Below are 18,910 nucleotides of genomic sequence, written 5' to 3'. Positions count from 1 at the left end.
AACTGCATGACTCGAGCAAATCAGGAATTAAGTGTCATAGATGTGCGTAGCAACACACTGAACATGGATTAGACTATTCCTTGTGGCTTCATGCCATAGCCCCCCAAATTTTCAGACCTGTGGGGAACTCTGGAAGCTGCCAGATAACATGTTTTCATGGAGCATATCTGGCCGACAGCCTTGAAGTTGAGCACTCCTTGAAGTAAATGATACATTAGTTAAACTCCCATCAGATGACTGGAAACTGAGTTCATTGCACAACTGTAAAGTAGAGTTTTTGTATACTAAATATTATTTAGGGAGCTGGACTGGCATATGATGGAACAGTGCCTGGACTGCCACTTTTGCACTTTAGGTCTGCAGTTCAAATGATTGTCACGTTTGGCCTCAGAAGCATTATATCATGTGTTGAATGTGCTGACAATGGACAGGCAGGCTACTGGTTTTTCATCTCCAAAATATTTAGAACGGATTACTTGTTTAGATAAGGAAAGCGTATTTCATATTACATCCTAGAATGTAGTGTCTGGTGTTTTTGAAGCTCATTTCTTTCTCTTTTGAGCAAGAGGGCCACCATACCTTTCCTTTCATGTCATGCTTTTAATTATAATGTGAGGCACAAAATAGAGAGGAGCCGAATATGTAATCAGGAGAACAGATTGCATAAGTAATATTAAGATGCAATAAGTTCCAAGGTTTAGGGTGAATAACTTGGAGAAGTGAGTAAGGATGTAATAATGGAAGTGAAGTGTGTGCTGAATGGATTATGGGTTAAGGAAAGGAAATGTTTGGTGGAAGAATTGTTGCAAGCATACCATCCATCAAAAAAAATATGGGCATGGCTGAGAGAAGTGAAAGAGTTAGTGACTGGGAGGCGTAATAAAGGAGGAAGGGTTTGATGCAGCTATGGAAAGAACCTAGGGGAATTTAGTTACAGAATCGGGGGTGGTGGGCTGGAGAACAGGGAATACTACTCTCTCTCATTTTGTGTCTCATACTATAATGAGTTTTCATAGACATTAGGGCTGGAAGGGACCTTGGAAGATCATGGAGTCCAGTCCCCTGCCCCACGGGCAGGAAGTCAGCTGGGGTCATAGGATCCCAGCAAGAAAAATATCCAGGTTTCTCTTGAAGGTGTTCAGAGTAGGTGCTTGAACCACCTCTGGCAGCAGTCTATTCCAGACCTTGGGGGCTCAAACAGTAAAGTTCTTCCTTATGTCCAGCCTGCAGCAGTCTTGGAGGAGTTTATAACTGTTTGGCCTTGTAATCGCTTGGGGTGCTTTGGTGAACAAACGTTCCCCCAGGACCTGGTGAGCACCCCTTACAAACTTGTAGGTGGCCGTCAGTTTGCCCCTGAGCCTGCACTTTTTCAGGCTGAAAAGTCCCGTGGCTCTCAGCCTCTCGTCATGAGGTCTGTTTTCCTGACCTGATCATGCGTGTGGCTGTTCTCTGGACTCTCTCAAGCTTCTCCACATCCTTTTTGAGTTGTGGAGCCCAAAAGTGGACGTAGTAGTACTCCAGCTGCAGCCTGACCAAGGCCAAGTACAACGGGAGAATGACATCCTGGGATTTGCTTGAGAAACATCTGTGGATGCAAGCCAGTGTTTTGCTTGCTTTACTAGCTGCAGCATCACATTGAAGGCTCATGTTAATTTTGTGGTCCATCCTGACCCCCCAGGTCCCTCTCGTCCGTAGTGCTATTTAGCGTAGCACTGCCGAGCCTGTAGACATGCTGCAGGTTTTTCCTCCTAAGGTGGAGAACCTTGTGGTTTTTGGAGTTAAACACCATCAGGTTCTTGTCTACCCACTTACTGAGCCTATCCAGGTCAGCCTGGATTTACCCCCCGTCCTCAGGTGTGGATGCTTTACCCCAGAGTTTGGTGTCGTCGGCAAACTTGGCCAGTCTGCTTCTGACTCCAGTGTCCACATCATTAATGAAGAGGTTGAATAAAATAGGTCCAAGGACAGAGTCTTGAGGGACCCCACTGGTCACAGGGCACCATGACAATTGACTTCCGTCAGTCACCACCCTCTGGGTCCAGCCCTGGAGCCAATTCCCCAGCCAGCGGATCGTGGTGGACCTGAGGCCACAGTTAGCCACTTTCACCAAAAGGTGATCATGGGATACCAGATTGAAGGCTTTTTTGAAGTCAAGATATATGACATAAATCTCTTGCCCCTTGTCCAGGTGATGGGTCACCTGATGGTAAAAGGAAATGAGATTGGTCAAGCATGACCTACCCTCAACAAACCCATGCTGGCTGTCCCTCAGATAAAGAATGTATTTTCATAAAATACATACCAGGCTGCAGGGTGGCCTGAAGAAATGTGAAGCTTTTTATCTAGCCTGTATAGAACATACTGCAATATTGCTCTATCAGTAGAGTATAATCTCCAAGTCAGAATTTGGATATAGGCCAACCAAATAGTTCAATCTCTGACTTCTGATTTAAAAAAAAAAAAGCATGTGCAAGGCTCTGTGACAGTTTGCTCTTTTTGTTGACTGTAGGTGCCTATACATGTGCTTGGGGGTAGAGGAAGGTGTTTTAATTAAAAGCGATTTCTGGAGATCTCTGCTGCATCACATGTATTAAGTCCCCATGTATTTAAACGTGGCTGCAGGACGCTTTTGACTAAAGCTCATTCGATGAGTTTTAGTTAAAGCGCCCCAGTGGTCATTTTTAAACCTGCAGGGGCTTATACACATGACACTAGCAATGCTAGAGTGTTCTAATTAGAATGCAGAGGAAACTCAGTCGGGTCTGCTCTGATGCATTCTAATTAGAAAGTGTTGGAGCATGTGTATAGACACCCTATGACTAGGCATCAAGTGAATTAAAACAGATATCTATTGTAACAGAAGGGATATTGGGTGTACCAGATATTATTTTTACCTGATATAAAAACCACAGTTATGTTAAGAAAACACAAGGGGGGGAAGCTTTTTTAAAGGAGAGCATAGAAAAGTATTTTTCAGTTAAGAGCTTCAGATGATGATAGTTGATTTCTTGTTCTGCTTAGCCGTTTAAATTGAGTAGGGGTTCAGCTCTTGGTGCACGATTGTTTTCCTTAATTTTGTGAAGCATGAAATGTACAGAAGCAGAAGAGGAGGATGTAACTAAAGGAAAAGAAAATCTGCTTCAGCTTAGCTGCTTTATCAATCAAGAAGTTAAATATCTTTTTACGGGACTCAAATTGGTGAGTTGTGTTTTAATATCTTGTTGTATTTACATTCTGAATGAACAGTATCATTGTCCTTAGCTTTCAGGATTGGTGTGATAGCCAGGGTGGATAAAAATCAACAATTAAAAAAGTAAGATTGTCATTTAAATCAGAATTTTTTTATTTAGTCGAATTTTTATTTTTTTAAGGTGCTTGAAAAAAATAAATCTGTATAAAGGTGGGTTTGATTTAAGATATGTTAAAGCTCAAAGATATCATCATGGAATAGGGATTATAACTTCCAATTATATACTGTTTGAGATAATATATTCATATAACCTTTTTGGAAAAGTTTTACAAATAGGTCACAACAGCCCATGGACTATATTAGGGGCCCAATCATATGGGGTTCCCAGAAGCTCCTTTATAGATTAGTGAAGATTAAAGAAAACTACTCTACCCAATGGGACTCGGTGCTCAGTCTAGAAGATCCCATTAAGCATCTCTGTGATGTTCAGTTTCAGCTCTCAAACTGGGTTGGTCTCTCCAGAGATAACATCCTTGTTACCAGCAGCATATGGAGATGAGAGAAAACGCACCTGATTACCTACCCATCAGTCCTCTTGTCTGTTCAACTTGTCAGTGGCTGGAGACTACATAAAACAGCTTCCCACTCCACTCACCGCAACCCTGCAGTGTCACACTCTGTCCTCTACCCCCTTTCTGCCCTGTACCATGTCTGCATTCTTGTGCTTTACTGGGTCTTGAAGTCCCTCCAAAACTGCCATGCCTCTAGGTACAGGGACATACAGCGCAAGCTAGAGGGAGCTCAGAAACCCTGGTGGCAGCAGCAGGAGAGTAATGGAGGGAGTAACACAAAGACCAAGAGCTCAGGGGCCACAGATTAACTACTTGGGGGCTACATATGGCCTGTGTTCTGCCAGTTGGACAGCCCTGACCTAAATCATACTTGAATGCGTCTTTAGGACTAAGAATTAAGTACTTTGTACTGCAAAACAAGAGAATTATAGTTGGCTCCATTTGTTATTTACATCCTCTTATGGAAGGGTGTTTCTCAGGCTGGTAGAATCCCTGTCATAATCAGTGTTAGCTAACAGCAAGTTGCGTACCAAGTATGAGAATTTTTCCTACTCTCAGTGTGTAAGAGGATGCTAATGAAGTATGTGCTAACAGCCACAAGGAAGAATTACCTTTAATTCCTTTGCCTGCTCAGCAGTCAAACTAGTGGATTTTAATCTGGCTTCACCTTTCTGGTAGTATCTGCTAGACAAGTTCTTATATTGCCATTTTTATAAATTGAAACAGACTGTAATGTGAAATGCATGAAGTTGGAGGGGGTGGGACTTTCAGGCTTACATGCTTACTTTCCGTTCTTGCAGAAATTAAGCTTTCCTGCACGTTTGAGTCTGATATGCAAGAGTAAATTCACGTCCCAGATTATGACACTGGCATTACACTTGCATTGTTTGTCCAGAGTAGTACTTAAGAAAACTGTTACTTTTTGTGAAGTACTCAACCTTGTTTGTGAGAGAGACAGAACATGAGTGAGCATGTTTAGGAAGGTTTTACGTAAATTTTAAAATCCATCAAAATGAAACCCATTTAAAAATAATTTTTAAAGTAATTTTTCTCTATCTAGATGTAGATTCCAGAAAACAAGCTGTTTGAACTATAGCCCAGTTTCTTTTAAGAAGAATAAGAAACAGGTGATGAAACAGATCATAAATTTAACATTGTTTTAAATTTTGCAGACGAATGTTTGAGTGACTGGCTTTGATTGGTTTTTTTAAAGCAAGCTACTTTTATAAGATTTTTGTGTGTAGACTTTTTTACCTTCGTGACAGAACACCACTGTAATACTTTTCTCTGAGATGTATCAAGTCAGTTTACTAAAAACAGCCTGTCAGGATTTGATTTTTTTGGAAGCTTGGTGAGCCAGGCCCACTGCAATATGCAGACATTTGTGGTGTTTAAAAATTGTAGATTTAAGCAAGACTTCTTTTCCCAAACTGATTGATTGTTGATAATGGCAACCCAGTTCCTGGCTGATTGGGTCACATTGCATGCTGCTAACACGAGCCTTTTGTCTGCTTTAACTGAAGGCTTGGGAACGAGGTGTTGCAAGGCTGGGTAACTGAGGCTTGCTAGACAGACATCTAACTCAAGAAATGTAAAGAAAGTCTGACCTCCCCTCAATTTCGGGGAGAGAAGTTGCAACACCAGTAATCAGGCCTCTGGCCACTCTTTTCTTGTACTTTGAAGAAGGCCTTTTAGATAAAGTTATGGTGCCAGTAGGATATTGCCTGTCTCTTGGAATGCTGTTCCAGATTCTGTTTTATAGATGTGTAGAAGACTGGAAGCTAAGGAGTCTGTAATTCCTTTCTCCTAGCTAGTACAAACAAGAAGAGATTTCTGTTTGGGGGCTGGAGATATTCTGGTCTATTTAGCATTATTTTTAGGATGTGGATGTCAGTGTAGCCACACGTATAGCAGCTTGAATTCCTGTTATATCAACTCAGGAAAAGGAACCAGAAAGTAAGTTTCCTAGATCTAAACAGCCCTCTTGTTGGCCCTATTCAGGTGGGTTCTGTAGTCCCAGAGAAAACTTAGACTGACAGCTTTGTCACTTCTGGTAAATAACAGAACTTTCTTGTTAAATGTTTCTCTTTAAGGATTGTCAGCCACCAAACAAGAATTGAATTCAACAATCCGTGCCTTATTATAAGCTTGTAGGCAATGATTCAGACATCAGATAACGTTGTTTCACTGTTATATAACTAGTACAAATTTGGTTGACTTCAATCTGGATTTAAAACCAAGCAAGAGCTACCTCCTTAGAATATTCTGTAGTCTAAGTTTAATTTTTGGTAGTTGATGACATGAGTTTCAATGCGGGAACGGAGTTGGTTTTGGATTTGACCTCAAATTTTAATGCGTGTATTGCTTTATTCTTACATTTAACATTCTTAATAATGCTGTAGTTTTGCTGATATGTTTTAAGTTTCATGATTTTTAGGCCAGCTTTTACACTGAAGGGTGGGTTCAGAACATTTAAGAACCTGGGTGGGTACTGACTGGTCAACCTCAAACCTTGAGCAGCTCTTGCTAATTAGCCTTCGGCTGCCATGCTACTTCTGGTGCATCTAAGAATGAGAATCTTGCTACTTGGTTGAGGGTCCTGATCTGTGCTTTTCTATGAAATATATTTAGAATATTAATTTTAACTTAATTCTTGCATGTTCAAGTTTGGATTATTTATAGCCAAAATGTGACAATGTATAACTTATACATTGTGTAACTTATATATGGCTTATACATTGTGTATCTTATACATGGCTTATAGCCATGCCACTTTCTAGAGGAAAAGAGCTTAAGAAAATTAGGTTGTTTTCAAGATACCGTGCATATGCATGGTACTGAGCAAATACATGGATATAGTCCTTATCCTGAGGAACCTAGATTCTAAATACATGTTATAACAGAACAAATGATAGCAACAGGAAGAAGATGGACATAGGAAGAGTGAGGGCAATGGCCAAACATTTATTATATGCATATGCTTGGTCTTTTCCTATGCTGCCTCTATGTATTGTAATTCGTCCACACATATTATTCCTCACATCTTTCACAGCGTCTTCAAGAGGAAATCACCAAACTCTCTCCAACACTGCAGAGAAATGCTCTCTACATCAAATCTGTGAGTAGTACTACTGCTATTTTTATAATCCTGTTAGCTTCATCATGTTGACAAGAACTTTATGGCCCAAAACCCTGACACTGCGTCCGATCACCACCAGCGTGGAGCTGATGCTGGAGCTGTGGAGCCCGGTGCAACTGTTTTGCAGCCTGCTTGCTGCTTACTCCAACTGCCCAGAGCCCAGGCTGGCTACAAACAGCTGTGCTGGGCTCCGGGACCCAGTCACCAGCTCTGTGCCAGGAACAGGGCAGATGGAGGTTGCACTGCCTCAAGCCCCTCCCCCACTGCATGTGCCAGTACAGAGCTGATGCCGAGGCTCCAGAGCCTGGCGCAGCTGTTTGCAGCCTTCCAGTTGTAGCCGGCCCCAGCTCTGGGTAGCTGCTGCCAGCCAGGAGCCCAGGCTGCTGCCAGCAAGCAGCTGGGACACTATAAGCCCTGCTGGGAGCAGCCTGGGCTCTGTCGCTGACAGCAGCTACCCAGAGCCGTGGCTGGCCAGGGTGTGCTGAGCAAAATAGTCTTGTGTGCCATGCTTGGCATGTATGCCTGGGGTTGCCGACCCTTGCTCTAGTGGAATGAAGAAGCTAAACCTCAGAGTGATTTTACTTTACCGTAACTTTCAGAGTGGGTCCTTACTGAGCCAAGTGCTGTACAAACTCATTGGAATATCCAGCCCCTGCTGAGAAGAACTTGTAGTCTAAGATGGTGCCAAGTTTGATGCTATTTTCTCTGTAAAAATTTGAAATAATAATTTCTCTTAATATTTTCTTGTTTAGTCCAAGATCAGTCGCTTGCCTGCCTACCTGACTATTCAGATGGTTCGATTTTTTTACAAAGAGAAAGAATCTGTGAATGCCAAAGTTCTTAAGGTCAGTAGGAGCCTTCATCAATATATCAAATTTTAACGTTTCCGTGCATCTAGTGATCAGCATATTCCAGTTCATGAACACTTGAAGAAAATCAGTTTGTTCCTAAATGCAGACAGTAAAACAGAAATACAGAATATCTTTGAATAAAGAAATATGTTTTCCTACTTTACTAATGCTATCACAAACAAGACCAAATCAAATGCTGTTTTCTTTAACATTTGAATTGTCAGTGTGTTGATGCTGCTTTTACCTCTAGTTAAAGGGATCGCATTTGCCTTTTTGGAACTGTCTTGACAGGAGAGAGGGCTCTTATTTCACACTTGGTGTTTAAGGGCATGCTAAAACCCAGAATGAGGCTGTGTAGTTGGGGTAGAGTGGCCTTAGTTTGTGAAGAAGTTTATGGTGTATACTCAGGGGTGCTCTGTGCCAAATGTACTGTCTAATTTCCAGGCTTTGGCATGTGCACTGAGGGTATGCCGTATGGCTGCAGGGAGACTGTTTGACCAGCAGTTCTGCTTTCTAGTGTTCAGGTAGCAGACCTCCAGGATCACTTGTTGACCATCAGGGAAGGAATTAAATATATAACACACAGTCTTGTGTGGTCCATGTTTGTGAAAATGTATGCAGAACAAATGGAGGAGCATATGTGTAAACTGAATGCAACTTGGGGGAGGAGGAAGGAGGGTGACCTGAGGTATAATAATCTTAAAGATTTGCATATATGAAGGATCCTAGAGTCATATTAGTCTGCCAAGCACTAGATTAGCTTTCTCTCCCTCTTCCATAACCCACAAAAAGCAGAAATTTCAGTCTTCCCCCCTATCTGGAGATGACGTGCAGTAAGACAGGTTTGGTGAGAACTGGAGAAAGATCTGAATATAAGTTGTGAAATGCATATATGGTATTTTTTCTTTTGGTGAGTCTGAAACAATGAAAGAGGCGTGAGTGTATGGACTTGCTCCAGTGATGGCTGTGGAGGGCAATGATAAGTCTTCGCTTGTTTGGGATGCATTAGATCACTGGTTCTTCAACTTCTTAGACTTGAGGCACCCCATTAAAAAAACAGCTCCTAACTTGCACTTGCTGTATTATTTTTCTGTAGTCAAAAAATCAATTCTTCTTTTCCAAAGAACTCAGGAAGACCCCATCAGGGCTAAATGTTATCCGCATCACATATTCCTATTTGAAATCTCTGGGTTCATCTTGTTAATCATGTTGCACTCCTGACAGTGCTAACATTGCTTGGCCACTCACCCCTGTGGCACACGGAAAAGGAGATCAGGGCACCCCAGGGTGCTACAGTACCCTGGTGGAGAATCACCATATTAGACACTTCATGTTTCCATAAGGTGGTTATACATGTTTTTATTCTTTATTTCTGCCACAACTAGGTTGCAACATAATATTTAATTCAGCCACAGTATGCTACAAATATATATAAGCAATAGGAGTAGCAATAGGTGGGCATAAGTTTCCAGTTGACAACTCACTAAAATAGACATAGTTTTCTGCTTAGGTACAGGTTTAAAAAGACCAATCACATGGGAAAGGCTCTTCCATCAATGTATTTATATTTAGTTAATATAATTATTGTAGCTTATAGATTATTCTGTTTTAGAGACACTATTCACAAAGTATTTGTGGTCCTTTAGCAGAGAACTAATCAGTCAGTTGCTTGTATTTCTGTAACCTGTCCTAGAGGTCTTAATTTGTTTCAAATGCATCAACATATGACTTACTTGCATTTTAAAGTTGCACAGATTTGCCTTTCTACAAAAAAAAATACACGGAGAATATTAGGTTAAGTAAATAGCCTGATTTTTCTTTTCTTGTTCCTAGGATGTTAAATTTCCTCTTATGTTGGATGTGTATGAACTTTGTACACCAGAACTTCAAGAAAAAATGGTCCCATATCGGTCAAAATTCAAGGACCTAGAAGACAAAAAAGTAAATCAACAGCCAAAGAATGTAGGTTACGTGACAGTTTCATAGTTTTTTAGCTTTATGTATTATTCCAGATATTTTGATACTTTGATTTCATATAAATTCGTGAAAGTAGAATGACAGGCCATTAATAAGAGCTGATATAAGTAAACTGCTTATTTACAACCCTGCATATTGACCCATTAAATATTTTCATTTCATCCTTCTTAATAAATTATGACTAGATGGATTTTGACTTGATGAAATTTTGCATAAACAGTGTGCTGAAAGATCTTCACCTTATCTTAGTTTCTAGGTTCTAGCCTGAATTGTTTATTGTTCAGATGAATATACTTAAGTGATAGCATGAGTAAATGATCATCAGTTTGCTAAGCTGATATCCTTCAGGTAGTGGTTCTCAACCTTTTATAGACCCAAGGGACCCCTCAGAAAATGCTAGCTCATAGCTTTCACCTAGTTTTTGACTACAACAGAGCAATTCTTCTATTGCAAACTACTCAGAAAAATCACAGCAGGTCAGTATTTTTTTTAAACGTCTGGGTTTATCTTTTGAATTGTGTGTAGAGGCTTGCACACCTAACAGTGCTAATGTTGTACAGCACCCATTGCACCCTTAAAAGAAGCTTGTAGCACACTTGTTGAGAATCACTGGCTTAAGCATATTGAAATAATGTTCTTTGGCTTTAAAAATCAGTTGTCATGATCAGCAGGTCAGCATTGTCATACCAGCGCACTTTAATGTCCTTCATGTCAACTCAGATTTGAGAAGTCATCCATATAAATGAGGCTATTTCTGGGAGAGTTGATCATTAAGCCTGAAATGTTTTGTTTTGAAATACCTCATTTGACAGATTTTTCACTGATTCCAGATTAGTGCTTCAAGGGAATCTTGCCTGAATACTTTGCAATGCTGCCCCAGGCTCAAAGCACTGCAAGTTGTGTGGCAGGGACTGTGAAAGTCACCAGAATCTGTTCACTCAAATTGACATTTGCAGTGCCACAATCTCACTGAAAAGGCAGACTGCATAGATTGCAAAAGCTGTAGAAGGACTGTTCTGACAAATAATGACTCTCTTTAAAATGTTTTGTGTTTTTTTTACTAACTAATGAAAATGGAACATGAAAAATGTCACTTGTACCCATATGTGCGTTTGTTAATACTTAAGCTGACAGCATGATTGCCTTAAAAGAAGAAATGTTGTCTTCTATTTGGCAACCTTGATTTTACCTGAGAACAATTTATTTTGTTCTAGTTTTCCAAGAAATTCTAATAGACATAAGTTAGAAACTTTACTTGAGAGAGATGTTATTTGCGTAGTTGTCTACCACAATTAGCACCTGGCAGACTGGTGAGGGGACATGCAGCACAGCAATAGACTGGGCAGGAGAAGGGGGTCAGAGTGGCACTTCCAGGTTAGCTTGTGACATGCCTGCTAAAAAAAGTTCCCACTTATTTAAAATATGGTGCAGGAAGTGGGAGTGGAGACTAGTGAGAACATTCTCATTATACATGAAAATATTTTTGTCAAATATTGGTAATTTTACTATCAGGTGACTGTCAGCTCACTAGCTTTACAGGACTGTTAGGTGTATGGTATTGAATTGAAGTGACATGTATTGATCCAAAAGTCCACATATTTTTAAAAAGTTATAGCTATAGATCTACATGTTTTTGCTTGTGTTATAAGACAGGTTATTTCTATAAGCAGCTTTATCTGCTATGCCGGTCTATATTCTTAAATAGTTCCACAAAGTTATGCTGTTATGTTTAGATAGTACTGAAGTTGTTTGTTTATCCTTAGATTCCTTATCAGATTTCATTTAGGTATTTAACAAAAGATTGTACTTCCTTTTGATTGTTGGCAGGGGGAAGGAGTGGGGTGGGGGGATGGATAGAAAACAAATTGATACTATCAATAATTTATTGGCGTTTAGAATACCTTCCACCTCTTCCCCACCTAGTCTCTCTCTGCTTTCCTGAGACTAAAACTTCCTGTTGCAGAATCTTTTTGGTATTCCAACCCGCTAGTTCATTTTTGGCTGCTCATCTGTCCATTGAGCAAGTGGTACAGTTCAGTCCGGAGCAGACATTTGTCTGTGTTTGTATTTACTCTCTCCAAAGGGACTAGCGATTTAGTTTTGCATCAATTTTGGTTGTCCAGTTAGAGACGTCTTAATAGGACTACCTTGTATTTGGACACCCAAAGAAAGATAAAGGCATATGAAATCTGTTGGAAAAAGATGACACCGTTTTTGTTACAGCTATATTAAAGTGTCTTTAAAAATAATCTGTAAAATATCACTTACTCTGTTTTCCAGTCTAGCAAAGGTGATGGGGTACAGAAAGAAGTTAAATACGAACCATTTTCCTTTCCTGATGGTAAGTGAATAAATACTGAGAGGTCTATTGATTTAAAACCTGCATTTAAATTTTAAAATCTAAAAAAATCGCCCATGTTTAATTAAGTTTATAACGACTTTCCCAATTGGAAAACTTATTTTTTCATGATTTTGAAATGAATCTTCAGAAACCCTGCTAAAATATTAGGAAGTAGAAAGCTCAGTGGCTTCCACATAGGTATTATCTCATTAATTAAAGTTGTTTAATAACAGCAGCCTCATAATCTTCCACAGGCAAAGTGTATGGTGCCCCTTTATGCACCAGACACTTGAAAGATAGAGGTTTTTTTTTAACCTCTCCTGGTCAGAGGAGAGTGGAATTCTAAGGAAGCTTCATTACTGTGTTCAGCTCCACTGCTGCTCTCTTACTGTGTTTATTTTGGAGGTGGTGTTTGGCACTGCACAAATAATGGAGTAGCCCAGACAGGGGGTTAGAGAGCAGGGATGTCCAACTTCTGAGTGGCTGGGGGACCAGGCTACACCAGGCAGTGGGCACACCCTATACTGTACCCTGCCCAGGAAACCCCAGCAATGGCAGCATCTGGAATGTTGGGGCCTGGGAGCAACGTCTGGATTAGGAGCTTCAGTTTAACCCCTTGGAGGCTGCCTCCAGGCTGCCAGTTACATTCTGGGGTTCAATAACTGGTTTGTCATGAAAAGAGAGAAGTGCTGACTTCTCCCAAAGGACACCAGCTGGACAGATGCATGGTGATCACAGTGGAGAGCCTCAGAAGAGAAGTGTGGTAGGCATTCGTGAGTCTTCCCTCATGTTCCATTTCAGGTGGTGCTGTGCATCACAGGCAAGTTCTGCAGTTGTGTAGAACATCCTTTCCCTTTCTCTGATATATCTGTCAAGCTGTAGAGCAAAAGGCAAAACCTTGACATTGGAACTACAGTTTGTACCCATTAACATCTTATGAAAAGCAAGTCTCTCTTGGCAGGGGATTGTGCTGTGGTGCAGGCAACCCCCACTTAACACTCTTAATTGGGTCCTGAAAAACCGAGGGTTAAGCAAAACCAAAAGTATTTGACAACCCAAGATGGCAACTGCAATGGTTTTTAATGACCCAAGATGGTGACTTCGAGCATTATAACGAAACTCACTGAGCAATAATTGAAATCGGGTATCAATTTAAAATGAGCGTTATAGCAAAACGGCGCTAAACGGGGGTTGCCTGTACCAGTACTGAAATTATTCAAAGCTGTCTTTGCACATGAATTATGGCTCTTGTCTTCTACACAATTTTGTTTATAACCCTGGGACATTAAGAATATCTGTTCTTACTGTAAATTTGTATTAAAACTTGGGCCCAGTGGCTGGATGTGAAGCTGACAGCAGCACAGAATCACTGTAGCTGTTCCTCCTGGCTCCATGGGGCCCAGGGTGGTTGCCCCAGTTTGCACCCTGCCAGGGATGTCCCTGCATATGAATTCCAGTTCTGTCACAAGTGGGATAAATGTTGAAAAGCTTGAGTGGTGATTGAGTTAAAGATGCAAAATCAGCTATTCTTGAACTTTATTTATGCAAAATGTTGTTTTGCAATTGTGAAACTGTGTTGTAACCTGGAGAACTGCAATTTGGAGTGTTAGTGTATTCGCTAGACAGCTTGTACCAGATCAGCAAAATCTACCTCTTGACGGAAAGGAGTAAAACCAACTTGTTTATTCAAACCAAAATATATGATCCACGAGAGCTTTACATCTAGTAGGCAGTCATGGCAACTATAAAACTATATTCTGGTTGTTTTCCCATGGAGTTTGTGGTCTCTATTGTTTGTTAATCAGGGTGGTGATTTTTTTCTCTCCCCAGATATTGGTTCCAACAACTGTGGTTATTACGACCTGCAAGCAGTACTAACACATCAGGGAAGATCTAGTTCCTCTGGTCACTATGTATCCTGGGTTAAAAGGAAACAAGGTACTAAGAACTTTGGAAAAGAACTTGCCTAACTGTACTTGTTAACTCCTGTATGTTTGTAGACTGAGCCTTGCAATGACATCCTTTTCTTTTAAAGGATACTAAGCATTCAAAACCCACTCAGTTCTTAGTCATCAAGAATTACAAGTCTCTCTCTTGTTTTTCTGTAGATGAATGGATCAAGTTTGATGATGACAAAGTCAGCATTGTCACACCTGAAGACATTCTGAGGTTATCTGGGGGTGGAGACTGGCATATAGCTTATGTTCTACTCTACGGGCCTCGCAGAATTGAAGTAATAGAAGATGAAGCTGAACAGTAGTCTTTGTTTTTTGTCATTTCTGCCTAGGTGTGAAATAAATGATTACTGATGATTTCTTTAACCCCAGCGCTTTAACAATGGAGATGTACTTTTGTTCAAACCATTCTTATGTGAAGAGGGAAATTATTTTAAACCAATTTGTGTACCAAAAAACAATTAGTCATTGCTGGACTGTGCTGCCACTGTGTTGGCAACAACACTTAAACAATTTTGATGTCTTGCAGAAAGATATTTTCTTTAAAAAACAAAAAACATCTAAAATGGTGGCTCTAAATGCACCTCCTCCTGTCCCTTCTCCATCCCCTCTAATTTCATCAACCAGATATTTATTACACACCTATTCTTACATCATTTGTTGCTCTTGCATGGTTTATACCACAGTTCAATAGCTGTCCATCCTTTATCTTGCCTGACTTTTGCCAGGAAGGTAGAAGAGATATTGTTGCCTCGTTATGTAACTCAGTGCTGCTGCCCACAGCCAACAACCATGGCTACAATCAAGTATTTGTCCAGCCTGACCTGCTGACTCAGTCTGTTCTGTTGCTGGCATTTCATGACTTTAAAATAAATTGTGATCAATAACAAAGATGCCTTTTATGTATTTAACATTTACATTCCCATGCATAGTCTCTGTTTTTGTAGAGCAGGCACTGATGCCTCTTACTTATGATAATAGCTCTAATGTTCCCTGACGAGAGTAGTGTTCCTTCTGTACCCAACAATACAATTTGCTTAAAGTAATCCTTACAATTATGGACATCAACATGGAAACAAGTATATTTTTCAGATCTATGATGCCTCTTGTCTGTTGGGAGGTTGCCATTTACTTGAGGCCATCCATGGACACTGTTCCTATTGCAACTTGTTTAATTGATCCTGTAACCAGTAGGAATACTAACTACTATGCTTTGCTCTTGGATCCAGACAGCATTAAGCATCTGAATTAAGGTGCCATTATATCTGAAGAACTGTTTTATCAGAAGGTTTTCTTAAAAAGCCTGCCTACCCAGTCAGTACAAGGAAGCTGCATCAATACAGAAATATCTTGTTTCCATTCATAATTTGGGTTGGGGAGAGCAGGGGTCTAGTACTTCACGCTTAGAAACAGCAGTGAGTCCACATGTAGATCTGTTGTAAAGTATGTTAGATTTAGCTGTCCTTAACTACTAGAATTTTCCTGTACCAAGGATCTTAAGTTCTGCTGGGTTCCTTACAACACATGACCAAAGAAATCCGGTAATTTGTGATTTATTTTTTTTAAAGCTTTAGGGTAGTTTAGAAGCACACTTCCCCTTTTACGTTGCTATACAATAGTAGGAAAAAGCAAAGTGCAAGTCTTAATACAATGCTTTGTAAACATTACGTCACAGGTGTGCCCAAAAGCAGTAAGCCAAGAGTTTAACTACATATATCTTAGTAGAGGAAATGTGCTTATGGCTTAAGACCCTTCAGAGGGCGATAGTCCATGTTGGTCTGAAGTCAAGCAGGAGGTAGGGTAGATTTGCACCTTAAAGCTATTGCACTTTTGATTTAGTCTGTCAGATATTTCTCAACATCAGATGAAGCAAGCTACTGCTTATGAAAGCATGTGCATCTTATAAGGTGCAAATCTACCCAGTTTTAAGTGCTTCAACACTGGGTAGAAACTATCCTTGACTCAAAGCCACATGCCTAAGTGTAATCTATGGACTCAGGCACTCCAGACAGGAAGTACAACCTTTATTCTGGCTCTGCATCTGTAATTCTTGTAAAGACTACTTATACAGGACCCCTTCTCCTTTAGTGCACAATCTGAGTCATGCTGCAGTTGCACAGGTATCTTCCCTCAATACCCAGTCTTACATCACACTTCAAGTCCTCCACTGATATGGAACTAGGGCCTCAGGGGACTGACCTAAAAGCCATCAATAAGTACATTTCAGCAACAAAAGATGGCTCTTTCAATCAAGCTATCCAGCAGGGTTTGAATCTCTCACTCCCCCAGCTTCAACCGAAAATGCTGAGCACTTATGTAAGTTGGGCATTCAGAAAGAATGAAATTAGTAACCACCTATGAAAACTGATTTTAAAATGACTCACCTAGTATTCCCAAGTCTGATACAGCTGCACATGAATTAAAGTTCTCTAACATTTGGCTAATAACCATCTATGCTCTTCCTTCAGACTGCTAAGCTACATCTACCTTTCCAACTTGAGTAAATGAAGCATAAGCCTACAGCCAACATATTCAGACATGATATAAGTGAACTCCTTAGGCACTCTGCCCAAGGAAAAATAGTCCTTAACCTGATCACAGTCCTTTACAGGTAAGACAGAAATGATAATGCGTAGATAAAATTAATTCTAGTATTTCCTTAATCTGAAGACTTGATTTAGCAACGTTACTGTGCTTAAAATGTAATTTCCTAGAACGGCTCTATAAAGCAAGATAAGTTTTGTGGTGCAGATCCGTTTCAAGCCTCTAATAAGCCAGCAATGAGTCTTGGTGTTCATAGGCTCCAGGTCCACAAAACAGACCTCTCCCACTTGGTTTGAGGAATTAGACTGTTGTACAGTGATGAGCAGACACTTCAAAGGGTAATTGCATGGCATCAGCAATTTATACAAGGAATGTTTGGAACAAATACTGAGTTCTGGTTTTGATGCTGGAGTGCCAGGCATTAGAGTGGTTAGTCACAGTGGTCAAGCACACATTTCTACCATTTATTCCAAAATGCAGTACAGCCACATTTAGCAGATAAAGTCTTGCTCTGAAGAAGCTTTGGTGTGCACAGAAGTCAGTCCACAGAATATTAACATTCCTGGTTCCAAATCTACAATCCTGTACTCTGCCAAGGCTTGCTCCTCACCTTCACAAATCGTGAGTGAGACCCCAAAATTACTGGGCTACAAGTGATTTCTAAATAGAGCCGACACTGCTTCCTTCCTACAGTCCAACTGGGGTCACAGAGCTGTCCTAAAACCAGATGAGAACAGGACTGGCCCCTGCTAAGATTTTAAGGATTTCATGCTAGTCAGAGAAACTACAACTTCCTTTAGGAGGCATCCTCAACTGACAGTGTCAGGTACTATGCCTAGAAGTTTCTTAGAATAGATGATACCATGAGAACAGCTGGAGCATTTGGCAGTTTCCTTGAAGGGTGTAAGGACTAGAAGGTGAGGGAGGGGCTTGCTATGCAAGGAAGTGCTCAGCAGCAGGAGGAATAAAACAAATAAAACCATTTTTAGGCAGTGGAGTCTTACTTCTACCTCAGGTGCTCTCTCTTCTGTCCATTCCCTCCAGTGCTGCTGGGGATGGAGAAGAGGCCTCTTCTTTCTGTATCATAGTTGCCCAGTGATTCCAGTCTCCTTACTGTTACAAAGCAGAGCACCTCCTTTTCTGCTTCTTGCGGAGGCAGGGAAGTATGTACAAGTCATGTTTCCACAGAATTTTGCAAGACTTCTGGGTGGCTTTGCTCCAGTTTGCTGTTGAGAAATGTTTCCTGCAACAACTGATTTCTACAGCAAAACAGATTTTGTACTCATGGAAAAATTAAGTGTTTCTAGGCAGCAGTCCTCAGGCCTTTAAACTGATTATAAACATCAACACTTTCTCCCTCAAGAGGCTGTCCATAAAAATACACTACCATGAGGATTATTTGGAAGATTAGAAAAGAAACTCCAGCAAAGGAGGACAGTCCTCTCAATGACGTTTGTACTCCGTTTGTCTTCCTTACCCCTTACGCTTCCTACTTTACTTCTCTTACTTAGGAGGGATGACTCAGGTGAGGGTTTTTTTATAGTAATACAACAGTTTTAAGATGATGCTTTGAAAACTTGTCAGAAAACTTCAGGAGAAGGTACTATGTCAGAGCATAATGCTCATTATCAGGTTATCAAGTAGAGTTTACTCAGCAAAACTGATCCAAATGAACAACTCTGCAAGGATTACTTCTATCTGAAAGGGTCTTTTCTGCGATACTTACAATGGGCCAGAGACACATTTCACCATTAACATGGAAGCTGGAAACAAAAAGCATTTCCGGGAACCTCTCATACTCAACTAATTCTATCTACCTTCAATAGTGTTTGCCTAGTCCTGAGTTCTCATGGACAAGGAAACAGTGTCCAAGGGAACTAACATCATGTTCTAGTCACTGACAACTTCCCTTTAGGGATCCAGAACAAGGATAATCTGGCAAATAAAAAAAGAGAAAAAGGGTATTTGTATTTCCTGCACTGTATTAAGCCTAGAATGAAGAAATCCAGACTTACGCAACAAGGACTGCAATTCCCCTGAGATGGAAGGATACTACCTCAAGTCCCATAACATCCTACTTCTAAAGTGCAGTCTCCTATCAGAGCTCCAGCTTCATTCTTAAAGTAAACCACATCCTGCTTCCTTAATTTTTTTATCCAAGACCAAATATTTCACATAACTGATAAAGATGCTGGAATTGCCACACTGGATCAGACCCAGTCCAAATATCCCACCGGACAGCAGTCTGCAGCAGATGCTACAAAAAAACCTTCCGAAAAACACCCACCCCTGCAATACGCTATGCCCTCCTTGGCGAACATGATAATCCTCCATCCCCCAT

General features: G+C 40.6%; 1 protein-coding gene and 1 long non-coding RNA gene across 4 annotated transcripts in view; one reads left to right on the top strand and one right to left on the bottom strand.

The window, feature by feature from the left end:
* Positions 1 to 14,916, top strand: part of USP14 (ubiquitin specific peptidase 14) — a 28,693-nt gene extending 13,777 nt beyond the window's left edge. For 2 of the 3 annotated variants that reach the window (XM_019546828.1, XM_019546821.1), the window contains exons 10-16: positions 3,084 to 3,198; positions 6,815 to 6,880; positions 7,654 to 7,746; positions 9,586 to 9,714; positions 12,010 to 12,070; positions 13,901 to 14,008; positions 14,179 to 14,916. In XM_019546828.1, the coding sequence (XP_019402373.1) occupies positions 3,084 to 3,198; positions 6,815 to 6,880; positions 7,654 to 7,746; positions 9,586 to 9,714; positions 12,010 to 12,070; positions 13,901 to 14,008; positions 14,179 to 14,330 (724 nt within the window). In that variant the 3' untranslated portion in view covers positions 14,331 to 14,916. Of the gene's footprint in view, positions 1 to 3,083; positions 3,199 to 6,814; positions 6,881 to 7,653; positions 7,747 to 9,585; positions 9,715 to 12,009; positions 12,071 to 13,900; positions 14,059 to 14,175 lie in introns of all 3 variants that reach the window. The other variant, XM_019546836.1, reaches the window with a different exon arrangement.
* Positions 3,509 to 6,807, bottom strand: LOC109317886. Its single transcript, XR_002103136.1, has 2 exons — positions 6,516 to 6,807; positions 3,509 to 6,465 (listed from the first exon to the last, which is right to left on the bottom strand). It is a non-coding gene; the product is annotated as an uncharacterized LOC109317886 (long non-coding RNA).
* Positions 14,917 to 18,910: the final 3,994 nt, after the last annotated feature.

The sequence above is a fragment of the Crocodylus porosus genome, unplaced genomic scaffold (genome assembly GCF_001723895.1).
Source record: "Crocodylus porosus isolate Cpor-Errol unplaced genomic scaffold, CroPor_comp1, whole genome shotgun sequence".
In the NCBI taxonomy this organism is placed as follows: Eukaryota; Metazoa; Chordata; order Crocodylia; family Crocodylidae; genus Crocodylus; species Crocodylus porosus.
This window is presented reverse-complemented; position numbering and strand designations above follow the sequence as displayed.